The sequence below is a fragment of the Macrobrachium rosenbergii genome, chromosome 5 (genome assembly GCF_040412425.1).
Source record: "Macrobrachium rosenbergii isolate ZJJX-2024 chromosome 5, ASM4041242v1, whole genome shotgun sequence".
Lineage (NCBI taxonomy): Eukaryota > Metazoa > Arthropoda > Malacostraca > Decapoda > Palaemonidae > Macrobrachium > Macrobrachium rosenbergii.
Window position 1 is genome coordinate 43,010,490 of NC_089745.1, and position 15,000 is coordinate 43,025,489.

General features: G+C 37.5%; 2 protein-coding genes across 3 annotated transcripts in view; one reads left to right on the forward strand and one right to left on the reverse strand.

Moving 5' to 3' along the window:
• The window catches only part of LOC136838729 (uncharacterized), a 249,377-nt gene that overhangs the window by 177,054 nt on the left and 57,323 nt on the right, over positions 1-15,000 (reverse strand). The gene's annotated exons all lie outside the window — the stretch shown is intronic.
• The window catches only part of LOC136838923 (104 kDa microneme/rhoptry antigen-like), a 45,337-nt gene continuing 37,185 nt past the window's right edge, over positions 6,849-15,000 (forward strand). The window contains exon 1 of the mRNA XM_067104615.1: positions 6,849-6,984. Coding sequence (XP_066960716.1) covers positions 6,849-6,984 — 136 coding nt within the window. The remainder of the gene's footprint in view (positions 6,985-15,000) is intronic.

Below are 15,000 nucleotides of genomic sequence, written 5' to 3' on the forward strand. Positions count from 1 at the left end.
TCTAAAGTGCAGTAAATACGGAAGGAGCGGAATGAGGACCTGTAGGAAGGCTAAGAAAATCATGGAAAATGGGGATAGATGAATTGGAACTAGAATATAAAACTTAGCCCAAAAACCAAGCGCTGGGACCTATGAGGTCATTCAGTGCTGAAAGGGAAATTGAGAGCAAAGGAGGTTTTAAAGGTTTAACAGAAGGAAAACCTCGCAGTTGCACTGTGAATCAATTCTTAGGAGAGGTTGGAGAGTAAGATGGAAGAAAGATAATATGAATGGGGGTACAGTAAAAGGAATGAAAGGGGTTGCAGCTAGGGGCCGAAGGAACGCTGTAAAGAACCTCAGGTAATGGCACTACCTCCTTGCAGAAAGGGAACAGGATAGAATATTGGCAAGAACTCATTTCTTGACTAAGTCCTTCAAGGGAAGAGCTGGAGTAAGAAAGCTTCTTGAAAATAACTTTGTTACTGCACCTGAAAGTAGCCTTTGAATTTCAATATTCCAGCTCAGTAACTTAAGAGTCTAAGTAACTATCAACTTATTTTATTTCCTTTTGGGGGGGTGGTTCTTACTAATTTAGAATAACAGGTCCCATTTACGATATAAATGAAGGTGCTTGGACAAGAAGACACAATGAAAAAATAAGAGATTTAACCAGAAAACAGCTAGTAACTGGTTATATAAGATTGCAGAGAATACTTTGGGCAGGATATGTGGTTAGAATGGAAGAGGACAGAATGCCTAAAGTGGTGATGGAAGGATCAGTAGAAGGGAGAGGACCAGTGGGAAGACCGAGGATGATACGGAAAGATAGTGTTAAGAGATCTAAGAGAACTGGGAGTGGAGGATCCTGAGAATAACTGGAGAGATGTAGTGCTCAATAAGGGAACGTGGAGAGAGGTCCGGTGCAAGCGGCCATGGGCCACCAAGAGGCCGGAGAGCCACCAGAGTGAGAGAGTGAATGGTCTTACTAATTCCCAGAATTCCTCAGTCCTTTGGGAGGGAGGGGGTTGAGGGGGGATACGAAGAGCCTTAGGATAATCCGAAAAATCAGGTTCTGTAGGATGCTAACAAATTGAAGTTTAAAGTTTTGGGGAGAGATTCCCTACCACTACAACACGCTGCAGATTGATTTCCCAGAGGACAGTACCTCTATCGCTCTGAAAACCCACGATCAAGAAAAGTATCTGCTATTTCATCACGAAACATCGGGAGCCACATAACCTGCTTCTACTGACCGAACAAGTTCCATAATTTATGTTCACGGTAATAAATTCTGAGACACCAATACTCTGGAAATTGTTATTTTCGCAGACTTTTAATGATAATAAATTTTAAATTGTACACATATGCAATATGTGCATGTATAGATAGTATATGTGAATAGATATGATTAAACAGTATATATATATATATATATATATATATATATATATATATGTGTGTGTGTGTGTGTGTGTGTATGTGTATACACACACACATATATTTATATATATATATATATATATATATATATATATATATATATATATATATATATATATATATTGTTTTAAGTTATTTATTTATCTATTTATTAATTTCCTTTTTTATTTATTACGGCGTCAATAACCTAGGTGTTGTGCCGCCAGTTTCAGTAGCTATAATCAATCAATCATTCAACAGAGACATCGGTGTTTGAGTACAAACTCCAGTGCTTTCAAGTAATATATGTATCCCTTGTCAGTTGAATGACATTCTCAAGAAGGGTAAAAGACTGATCTTTTCAAGTTAAAGTACAGTAGTTCATAAGCTGGATCGATAACAGATCCAAAACCCTCTTTTGTAATAATCATGGGTTTGGCATTTATCTCTCTTATCTGAACCAGTTTCTGTATGAAACACCCGGCTAAGTTTACTGCTATTTGGGAAATAAACTGAAGAAATTAAAATTTAATATGAACTAACTTTTTCGAAATATCATGACCTTCGTTTTTAAAACGATCATGTAATATAATCTAGTGCCCAAACCATACCTTCATATAGTTTTATAGATACAAAATCTACAGCTTTATGACCTACAGCAACAATTAGTCCAGTCAAATTAGGAAAAAAAAATGAAAAAATTCATAACAAGCTGAAAATTGGAGAATGTTTTCTACAGACAATTAGAAATAACATATCAAAAGTCCCCATCCGTCCACCCTGAGCTTCGTCCGCCATCTTGGAAAATGGCCGCCAAATTTAAGTTTTTCGCTATTTCCATGGAAACCATTGATCTTAGGAAAATAACTGCCTTATACATTATTGTTCACCATAATATTTTCTACAAAAGATGTTCAATGCATATTTTTGCTATGAATGATAGTTTTAATGATATTCTCGGTTTTGTAACCATATTAAATTGTGTGAGCATGCCCATGTGAATTTAGGCTATTCACTTGCTTTTGATCTGATACTTGGCTATTTTTTTTTTTTTTTTTTTTTTTTTTGCACTATAGTATTTTCTAAATGGTTATCTTTTTTGTTTTGTTTTCATTTCAGAATATACTTTAAAAATGGAAGGAACCACAGATCAAAGTGAATTATGTGTACTTTGAAGAACGCTTAATAGAAAGTGAAAATGTTTGTGTTAAGAAAGGTATGTCGACACTTGTTGAAGCAAGTAAGAAAAGAGGAGATGATAAGTGGCAAAAGTGGGTTAATTTATCAACTATTCAAGTACACATAAAATGCAGAAAAGACTATACTAGAGAAAAGAGTATAAAAGCAGCTTATAAAAAAGATACAACTGACCAGGAGGAAACAGGGTCACCTATTAAACAGAAAATTAGATCAAAAGAACCTGTGTTTGATTTCAAGAAAAAGTGTATATTTTGTTTTCAAGAGTGCTGTGAAAAAGAGGAAAAGAAAAACCTCTCCATAGACGGCAAGTAGTTAGTAGAGTAATGACCTTAGACTTTGGAAAAAAATATGCTGGATAAATGCATCAATCGTAATGATGACTGGGACAAAAAGTAAAAGCAATTATAGTTGGTGTTCATTGTTTGGTTGCAGAAGAAGCAAGATACCATAGGTCATGTAGCTCCAAGTTTTTTCGAAGCAACACTTAAATCCGTCAAGTAAACGTGGACGACCCGATGATGAAGATACAGAAACTGGCTTAGAGAAAGTTTGCTCATATATGGAAGACAGTGATGACTGTCAATTTACTTTGCAGGAATTGTTAGATGTGATGCATCAGAACCAATCTTGCAGGACAAGTGGAAGCTATCTGAAAACCAAATTACAAGAAAAGTATGGAAATGATGTTATCATAACTACCCTCCAAAGAAAGATTCCCATTGTATGTTTCCGCAAATCAGGAGATAAATTGCTATGTAATTCTTGGTATAATGAAAAACTCCATAGTGAGAAAGAAGAGCGAATGAGGATTGTTAGAACTGCAGCAGCTATTATTAAAGAGGACATCAAGTCAAAGGTGTGACTCCAGCAACTATCCTTCTCCTGAGGGACTCTTTAATAATGTTGAAAACAACATACCTGATTCTCTTCAAGTTTTATTACATGAAATAATTGAAAAAGGAGGAAAGGGAGATACAGACAACAAACAGAGGGTATGCTCTGCTATAGCTCATTCAATCCTACAAGCAGTCCGTCCAAGAACATCTGTCTCTCCGATCCTACTCGGAGTAGCTGTTTACGTACACAGGAAATTTGGATCAAGACTCCTGGTACATATTTTACATAAACTGGGATTCTCTACTGGATATAATGAAGCACAACTCTTTGAAGCATCTTGTATGAAAACTACCCCTCCTAATATTTTGCCTGATAGTTTCATGCAGTTTGTTTTGATAATGCAGATTTTGATGTGCACACAATAGATGGGTTTCACACATTTCACTGCATGGGAGGCATTGAATGTGTAACACCAGCAGGCTCAATGATCAAACCAGAAGTAATTGAAAGACTGAAAAAATGCCATCTACTAGAGAAATTTCTTCGTGTTCATCTATAACAGTGAAACCCTTCACAAGTTATAGTGAAAGTGGACTGAAAAGGATTGAAATTGAGGATCTAAAGAAACTTACATCAAATCCTAGTGAAAAAATTACAGCGTCATCTTGTCATTTGCTATGGTTGAGTGGGAAGTGGATGAAATTTAAGGATATTCCACACTGGAATGGATTTATGGATGCTATCAATAATAGCGAGGACTTTGATACGACGTCCATTCGCTTCTTGCCTTTCCTTGATTTAAAGGCTACCTCTTCTGATGCAATAAACAGCGTGTTACATTTTGCATCTGATTCATGTAGAAAAGCGAGTAAGAGTGTGACATGTGTTACTTTTGACAGTTTGAATTTAGGTAATGTTTTCGTGCGACTAGGTGGTTTTCATCTCTTAATGTCATTTATGGGTTCTATTGGGTACATCATGGCCGGTAGTGGATTAAAGAAGTGTGGGAGACAGTTTATGCACCTAAATCTACAGACAAAATGATGACAGGACACAGCTTTGCCAGAGCCCTTCGAGCACATCTGTTAACATATGCTGCATTGGGCCACCTTCTTTTAGATGGTGCAACCATTTCTGATGAGGATAAACAAGAGGTTCAGTCCATGCTTCAGCAGTATGATAACAAAACATTGACTGCAACATCAGTAAAGAAATCGGCTATCATAAATAGCATTGTAAAGAAATTTAACACTCATGTGCAAGAAGTTGCCTTAAGGGGCAAAACAGCAATGCTTTGGATACAATATTTCCAGATGGTGACTGTGATGCTACACTATATAGAGGCTGAAAGACTAGGAAATTGGGAATTACACCTACTGTGTGTTCAAGAGTTTATACCTTACTTTCATGCAGCTGGTCACTTAGTTTATGCAAAATCGTGCCACCTATACTTGCAAGATATGCATGATTTACACCAGCATATGCCTGATGAAGATTTTGTCAAGTTTACAAAGAAAGGATTTTTTACAATCAGCGCTCAAACAAGAATTGGGCTGGTCTATGGTCAGATCTTACTGTTGAACAAACGCTAATGAGGACCATGAAGACCTCAGGAGGGCTGACACATGGGCGAGGGATAACCGATAGTGTATTGAGTCGGTGGATTCTTGGCATGCCAGATACATGTGAAATGTGCACCAAAGTTGAGGAGTTTTGTGGATTGAGAAGTTCGTATAGTGAACAGCACATTGAACTACGACCTTTAAGGATTGTGAGAGATAATGAAGATACAGAAAAGATTTTGCAGTGGTTTCTGTCTCATCCACCCTTTCCAGACAATAAGGAGATTATGTCACTTGCAACTGGGATAACTGGTGATAATAAAATAAACTGCTACAAAAGCTATGAAATTGGATTGAGTCTATGAATGCCATAACTGGACAAGCTTTCGGTGAGGTAAAATTGAAGCGCAAGAACCGTGTGTTACCTCTGGCAACAATAAACTCAAGTGTCACAATACGAGAAGATATTGTTCCTGTTGATACAACTCTTCTGTTTCAAAGAATAATACATACATTAGACACTAGTACTGCTGATCTGCAAGATTATTTTCAGTACGAGCTTGCCCCCAATGCCACCTGCATTATTTACTGAACAGGGCATGAGAAAGACCAACAAAGCTGCAATGTATAGTGTGTTCAATGATAAGAGTACTAGTACATTTCAGTATCTGGATGAAGCAGTTTTCATTGTAGATGGAGGTTTTCTACTTCATCGTGTTGTGTGGCCATCACACATTCAAGGACTCACTTATGATGAGGTCTATGAGGCATACATCCCATACATCAAACAGTATTACCACACAAAGGCAGTCATTGTGTTTGATGGATACGGTGACTCAAAATCTAGTACAAAGTATGCAGAGAGACAACGCAGATCATGCACATTGCAAACTACTGATACGATTTTTTACCCCAACACCAAAGTATGCATTAGTCAAGAAAAATTCCTATCAAATGAGCATAACAAATCTCGATTTATCAGCCAGTTGTCCAGAAAACTAGCTGAAAATGGTATCTTGGTGAAACAAGCACCTGATGACGCAGATTTATTAATTATACAGACAGCTATACGAGAGTGTTTGAACTCTGAGAGCACCATCGCTGTTGTTGGAGAAGATGTTGACCTTCTTATACTTCTGACTGCACTGACACCAGAAAGCAGAAATATTACTTTCTTGAAACCTGGTCGTGGAAAAGTGCCTGCCCGACACTACAATTCTTCTGATCTACAAGCTTCACTTGGTTCACTAAAGGATTACATTCTTTTCATTCATGCTGCCAGTGGGTGTGACACAGTTTCGTCTCTCTTCGGACAAGGGAAGCTTAAACTATTCAGACTTTTACAGAACAAAGAAAGACTAAGAAAGCATGTAGATGTATTTAATAGCAAGACATCAACACAGAGATCAGTGGCTGATGCAGGAGAGAAGTTACTTATTGCCCTATATGGAGGTCCTGATGAAGAATTTGAGCTAAATTCATTTCGATTGAAGTGCTTTAGGAGAGCAACAGTACGTTGTAAAAGGCAAGTAAAACCTGAAAGACTTCCCCCAACAGCAGAAGCATCAAAACAACATTTTCTTCGTGTGTACCATCAGGTTCAACTATGGCAGAGCAATCCACTACCCCCTGAGCAGTGGGGATGGATAAAAGGCACTGATGGCTTGGTTCCTGTCACCACAGAATTACCACCCGCACCTGAGAAGTTGCTACATTTGATATCGTGCACATGCACAAAGAACTGTGTACGGAACTGCAGCTGTGTAAAAGGGGTCTAAAATGTTCCATCGTATGTGTATGTTGTCGAGGGTTTCTTGCTCAAACTCTATAATCCAATCCGAGGAAGAACTAATGGATGAACTGAAGACTCCCTCACGTGATACTGATGAAAGTGACAATGAAGATCATGAAGAATCTGTTGAACCAGAAGAAATATGTCATGCAAACCAACAGGAAATTAGCTGTGAAGAACCAGTCAATAATTCAGGTACGGCAAAATCAAGTGTTTTACCATCTACTTCTACTTCAGTGGAGCCGCTAGAGCGTCCAAGGAAATCGTTAAGATCACAGATTTAGTGTAAGAAATTGTATATGTGACAAGGAGAGTATCAAGATAGTTATGGATTAGGCCTAAAGGGGAAACCACATTAAAAAAAAACGCGCCTACGTACTTTACCTCATGGGTGGTGTGGAAAAAAGTACGAATTTAAAATATTGTGCTCGCAAAAGCTTGATATAGCTTGCAAACTATCACTTGTAGAGTACATATGCATGAAACCTCTTTTGTAGAGAATTTGGTGAGCTTTAATAATGTACTGAATAGTCATTTTCGTCAGACTAACCGTTTTCATGAAAAAAGCAAAAAAAGGAAATTTGGCGGCCATTTTCCAAGATGGCGGACAAAGCTCAAGGTGGATCAATGGGGACTTTTGATATGTTATTTCTAAGTGTCTAAAGAAGTCATGTGCAAAATTTTAGCTTGTTATGATTTTTTTCATTTATTTCACTAAAATATGACTAAAATGACTGGACTAAATACAAATTTTCAAGAGATTACTTTAACCATACAAAGTGCAGAAGAAATGTTCTGTAAGACTTTCCGTAACATAAAAATAGCTCCTAGTATAAGTTTGACTTAACTTTTTGTTTTTGCAGTTTCTTGGCCAACCTTTCACTTTTCAATTTCTGTTTTTTTTTTTTTTTTTTTCATCCTGTCTCTTTCAGGAGTAACTGATATTGTAACTATACACAACAGCGTCCCAATAATCAATTTTTTTTTTGTTTCTTGTTCAAAATAGGTTCTATATAACTTCAAACTTTAGATACTCGTCGTTGCTTTTACAATTTAAAGGGGATAAACTTTCAAATTTCATGCCTAAAAATATCAACCATCTTCTTCTTCATCATATTTCCGAAATAAATCTGGTGAAACAACTCACTATTCCGATAATTCCAAATGAGTTCAATTACCTCTCTCCCTCTGATTCACATTATACCATCAAGTCACCGACACATCAAGTCACGTCACCGTCCTATCAGCCGTGCCTGCTATTCACACTATCCATCACGATCCCGTTCAGTTCGTCCCTAACCTCCCAGTGGTCATGGCGCCTCACAGATTTAGCGTTAAGAAATTTGCATAAGCACCGTCACGTCAAATCAAAATATTCTTTCCAAGAAAAGTGACGGTGGATACCGTGTGCTTGATGATGACGTGACGTGATGGTGTGAATAAGTCTATTTGATTACATGTAAGAAATTCTCACGTACTTTGACGTGACGTGATGTGTTGGTGACGTGATGTTATAATGTGAATCAGCCTAATATTCTGCATCCACACATGAGCCTTGGTAATAACACAAAAAAATCACCACGCTTCCATTTAAGAGATTCCTAGAAAACCGCCAAACTTTGAACCCAAACTTGACGGAAACGGAAAAGCTTTTCAATCATGACTCAACAACATCATTACCGACACATTTTTTTTAACACGACTCAGTCAACATAATGACTAAAGTCTTCTGCTCATTAAGGGATAAACATTAACACATAAACGTTTACTGACCATGTTCAATAACAGTTTTATACAGAAACGTTTCTAGGCAATGAATCATACAACATCAAGCGAAAGAGATGTTTATTGTCCTTGTGGTTAAACGCAGAAAAAACCTTAAATGTAGATGCACATTGCATTTTATACTGTAGGATAAAATAAAAACATGTCTACCTGCTCAGACATGGTGATGAAGTTTTATTATTATTATTATTATTATTATTATTATTATTATTATTATTATTATTATTATTATTATTATTCAAAAGATGAACCCTATTCCTATGGAACAAGATCACAGGGGCCACCGACATGAAAGCTTCCAAAGAACATGGTTTTCATTAGAAAGAAATAATAAAGTTCATCACCATTTTTCTACGAGGGTAGACATGTTTTTAATTGATCCTATTGTATGAAATGCACTGTGCATTCACGCCTTAATTTTTTTGTGCATAATTTAACCGCGTGAGACTTTATACACTCAAGCCGGTATAACAAAGTCAATATCCCTCTAAATCAAGAAATATAATTACTTCTTATGACAGGTAACACCACCGAAATCGTTTATATGTCCCCCTAGTTAATCCGATTATGAAGAATTAGTTTTGTGATTTCTTAAACAGATTAAATATAAAACCATCTGCTTTTCTTATTCACCGTCTGTTAGCCTGCAAAATGTTATGAAAGCTTTCGTCATATTCGGAAACACTAAAACATTTTTGCGTATTATCTATACTAATAGTAATATCCACAAAGCAGAGAGAGAGAGAGAGAGAGAGAGAGAGAGAGAGAGAGAGAGAGAGAGAGAGAGAGAGAGAATTTTATCATTTTCAAAAACAGAAAATCATTTACGCATTATTTACATTCATCATAGTCATATCCACAAAACATAGAGAGAAAGAGAGAGAGAGAGAGAGAGAGAGAGAGAGAGAGAGAGAGAGAGAGAGAGAGAGAGAGAGAGAGAATAAAATGACTCAGGAAAAAATAAAAAAATAACTTAGCTGTAAACAAACGAATTTCTCCTGGTATGTAAAGTCTGAATATTATTTCCCTGAAACGAAAAACGTCGACTTTTCTTTTCCCAGCAAAAACAAACAGGATACTTCTTTTACCAACAAAGGAAAAAAAATAAGGTCGATCCTTTCAAACTTTGACAAATGTTTCTTTTCAACACTGGAAAACATTTACGATTATTTTCCAATTATGAGCAAAAAACAAAGAAAAAATTCAAGAAAATTTCTCTTCCAACTACGAAAAAAAGATAAACAATTCTTTTCTAGCCAGGCAAAACATTAATGATATCCCAAGAAAGAAATAAACTCCGGAAACTATTAAAAGTAAGTGATTCTAAGATTGTTTTCAAATTATGAGGAAAAAACACGGAAAATTCTCTTCCAACTAAAAAAAAAATACATGGACGATTCTCTTCCAGCATGGACGAATTATATCCCGGGGAACAAAATACATTCCGGAAACTAATAAAAGAGAGAGATTCTCAGCAAGTGATCCCAACCAGACTCAGCTATTAAAAGAGAGAGATTCTCAGCGAATGATTCCAACCAGAATCAACCAAGAGTGAGATTCTCAACAAATGATACCAACCAGAATCAACATGTATTAACTATTAAAAGAGAGAGATTCTCAGCGAGTGATCCCAACCAGAATCAACTAGCATTAACTATTAAAAGGAGAGATTCTCAGCGAGTGATCCCAACCACAATCAACTATTAAAAGAGAGAGATTCTCAGCAAGTGATCCCAACCAGAATCAACTATTAAAAGAGAGATTCTCAGCGAATGATCCCAACCAGAATCAACCAGAATTAACTATTAAAAAAGAGCGATTCTCAGCGAGTGACCCCAACCAGAATCAACTAGCATTAACTATTAAAAGAGAGAGATTCTCAGCGAGTGATCCCAACCAGAATCAACTAGCATTAACTATCAAAAGAGAGAGATTCTCAGCGAGTGATCCCAACCAGAATCAACTATTAAAAGAGAGAGATTCTCAGCAAGTGATCCTAACCAGAATCAGTTATTAAAAGAGAGAGATTCTCAGTGAGTGATCCTAACCAGAATCAACAATTAAAAGAGAGAGAGTCTCAGCGAGTGATTCCCAACCAGAATCAACTAATAAGAGATAGGGATTCTCAGCGAGTGATCCCAACCAGAATCAACTATTAAAAGAGAGAGATTCTCAGCGAGTGATCCCAACCAGAGTCAACTACAATCAACTGCTAAAAGAGAGAGATCCTCAGCGAGTGATCCCAAACAGAATCAACTAGAATCAACTATTAAAAGAAGAGAGATTCTCGGCGAGTGATCCCAACCAGAATCAACTAGAATCAACAATTAAAAGAGAGAGATTCTCAGTGAGTGATCCCAAACAAAATCAACCAGAATCAATTATTAAAAGAGAGAGATTCTCAGCGAGCGATCCCAACCAGAACCATTCAGAAGTGGTATCGCTAATCGCGCCGGGCATGTTTACGTGCCTGGAACCGCCTTTCAATGCCGTCGGTTCAACTGGAGGGCTGCATGATAAATAATTAAAACTGAAAGGCGCCGAGGCCTTTCGCAATAAGGGATTGAGTAACGGAGCAAGCAGAGAGAGAGAGAGAGAGAGAGAGAGGTGTAAGATTTTAGATGACAAACGACGGTGCGAAAGCAAGAGAAAAAGAGAGAGACTGAGGGGGAAAGAGAGAGGAGCAAAATCTTATATGAGAAACGGTGAGAAGCAAGGGGGAGAGAGAGAGAGAGAGAGAGAGAGAGAGAGAGAGAGAGAGAGAGAGAGAGAGAATGGGCAAAATTTCAGATGAGAAATGGTGACAAAAAAACGAGGGAAAGTAATATTTTCGATGAGAAACGGAGACGAGAGAGAGAGAGAGAGAGAGAGAGAGAGAGAGAGAGAGAGAGAGAGAGAGAGAGAGAGAGAAATCCATCTGAGCCGAGGCCTGCACAAACAAACCCTCGTGCTGGTAACATCCAGAGAAAAAAAAAAAAGGACCGAATCGAGTTACTTATTCGGAGAGCGGTGTTATCATTCCGTGAATCAGACCCAAAAATGAAATTTTATGAGAGAAAGGGAGACTTCTGCCTCTGAGGGAAAATGCAGGGCCTACAGAGGGAGGGAGAATATCTAGGCCTAGAATATGTCGAATAATGTAAAGGTGATACACAAGTATTAGCACGGGTATGGGACTTACACGCAGATTCATTATAGTTACTTAACACAGATATAAGACTTACACACAGACTCCTTATAGTTACTTAGAACAGGTATAGGACTTAGACCCAGACTCCTTATAGTTACTTAGAACAGGTACAGGACTTATACCCAGACTCCTTATAGTTACTTAGAACAGGTATAGGACTTAGACCCAGACTCCTTATAGTTACTTAGCATAGATATAAGACTTAGACCCAGACTCCTTATAGTTACTTATAACAGGTATAGGACTTACACGCAGACTCCTTATAGTTAGCTCAGAACAGGTATAGGACTTAGACGCAGGCTCCTAGACTTACCACCTTGATAACTGCTACAGATAACGGAATCAACATGACAAGGCAGTGAGCAAAAGGAATTAATGCAAAGCAAGCGAAATACTGGAGAAAATGCAGAGTAGGAAGTGTGAAGAGAAATCTTGAGAAGATGATAAGAGACATATATGGACAGGAAGGCTTTTAAAGTCAGCTATTACTCCCACCCCACTTCCCTTCCTTTCCTTTCTGGTTAAGGGAAGAAAGTTAAGTGGGTGGTAAGATATCCTTCCTTTGTTGGGAAGATGGAAAGGTTGAGTGGGCAGGATGATAAATTTCGGGAAAATGATAAGACGAAGACTACGACAAGCACAGTTTTAATGAAGTCTATGAAAATAAAACTGTGTTCTTATGTTGGTTAAAAGCATCATATTTCAAAACATAAAGAAGACAGGAGATGCTTTAGACGCAAATTAAATATTTAGGTCATGCCATATCCGCTTAACTTACAGTCCTAAAGCAAAACTATGATGTTCCTAAACTTTAATATTTGCTGAATAAGTTTGTCCTAAATCCAGGTTGGCAACAATATTTTCTCTAACCTGCATAGATATTATAAACTGACCAAACTCCTATGGAAACTAAACTAAGAATAATAACGAGGTAACATATAAGATAAAATGCAGGGGCAAGTTCACGGACTAACTACATCAACAACAAGTAAAAAATGCGCCGAAAGTCGAGTATTCTGTATAGTGTATAATGCTGTATGAAACTCTCGATGTGCTGCAGTATGAAACTCTCAGCCACGAACGGGCAGCGCTCCGTTGTTCCCCAGATGCGTTCAAGTGAAGGTACGTCGGCGACACCTCCGGAATTGGACTCTAGCGGTGCCAGACGCGCGATCATGGTTAACCTTAACCTTAAACAAAATAAAAACTACTGAGGCTAGAGGGTTGCAATCTGGCATGTTTGATGATTGGAGGGTGGATGATCAACGTACCAATTTGCAGCCCTCTAGCCTTAGTAGTTTTTAAGATCTGAGGGCGGACGGACAGACAAAGCCATCTCAAGAGTTTTCTTTTACAGAAAACTAAAAGTAAGTACTGCCATTTGATAAAAACTCTTCGCTTTCTTAACCTAAATTTCAATAAACGCTCACAAACGCTCTTAGCTTTGTTCTTCTGAATATAATAACAAAATTGGGATAATGAGAGTCAGGCTGATGCTACAACAACAGCACTAATAATAATAATAATAATAATAATAATAATAATAATAATAATAATAATAATAATAATAATAATAATAAAGCATCGTAATTATGCCTTGGAGGAATCGTGACAAAATATTATTCTATATTGGTGGTATGTAAAAAAAAAATTAAAATACATGAAGGCAACAACGAATAAGAAAGTAAAAAAATCAACAAAGTAAATGTACATATATAAATATTAATAAAGGTCAGAAAAACAGAGGTAATGATACATGAAAGTGAAAACAAGAAAAAAAATGGTGGATTGTAATTGGCTCCTTCCATCAAAAACTGCATGGAATTTTAATGACGGGATAATTAAACCACGCATTGAACCAAGTGACTAAACGCCCACGTTTTGGTTCAGTTGATTCCTTACCGCTTCTGAAATATAACCGGACCTTACAGCATTAGTTTCAGCATTATTATTGCATCCTCGGTAAGTGTATTTATAAAAAAAAAAAAGTAAAAAATGCGTCTTAGTTTCTTCGGCACAATCGAGTTTTCTGTACAGCGTAAAATCAAGGCCACCGAAAATAGATCTATCTTTCGGTGGTCTTGGTATAATGCTGTATGAGCCGCGGCCCTTGAAACTCTCAGCCGGCCGTGGTTGCCTGTCCTATATCATTGCCAGAAGCACGATTATGGTTAACTTTAACCTTAAATAAAATAAAAATTACTGAGGCTAGAGAGCTTCAATTCGGTATGTTTGATGACTGGAGGGTGGATGATCAACATAGCAATTTGCAGCCCTCTAGCCTTCGTAGTTTTTAAGAACTGAGGGCGGACAGAAAACGTGCGGACAGATGAAAGTGCGGACGGACAGACAAAGCCGGCACAAAAGTTTCCTTTTCAGAAAACTAAAGCATTCTACATACATGAATAAATATTAAACTTCGCTCATCGCATTACGTCATATGACCTCGGAATGTCACGAAACCTTTGCCTCATAAGAAATCACTTGCCTTTGATGTTTTTCCATTGGAAGCGTTGAAACTTTGCAGCTAGATTGGCCGACTCTGGTAACCATCAACTATTGCAACCACTATAATTTCATTAAAAATATTTGAGTCTTTTGGTGGGGCAGTTTGGAAATAATACTAACCACTCAACTGATACCTTAGAAAGACGAGTGCAGTTGTTATTTAGTTCTATTTAAGTCAAGAATAATTAAAGCACTACAACAGTGGTTCTCAACCAGGGGGTGGGAATCCCCCCTATGGGGGAATTTCAGTTTCGGGAGGGGAGTGGGTATTGTGACCAAGGAATTTTAGTATTATTTGCATATCATTTGGAATGCACCTTTTGAGGCAGACAATTTTGGAAAGGGGGGTTGGGGGGATAACATTCTGCCCACAGCACGTGAGGTGAACCAGGCTTTTATAGAAAACAGAATACAGAATTTAGGCCAAAGGCCAAGCGTTAGAATCTATGAGGTCATTCAGCGCTGAAACGGAAATTGACAGTATGAAGATTTGAAAGGTGTAACAGTACGAAAACCTCACAGTTGCACTACGAATATCATAAAATTCTGATTCTATATCCATTGAGGAAGCAAGTGGTAGCACTAGCACACGAATCTGGACATATGGGAATCAGGAAGACTGTTGAGAAGATTATGAAGTATTTTTTCTGGCCTGGACTTCAAAAGGATACTAGCATGTTCTGCCGAGAATGTCACACCTGCCAGATAGCTGGAAAACCGAATGAAAC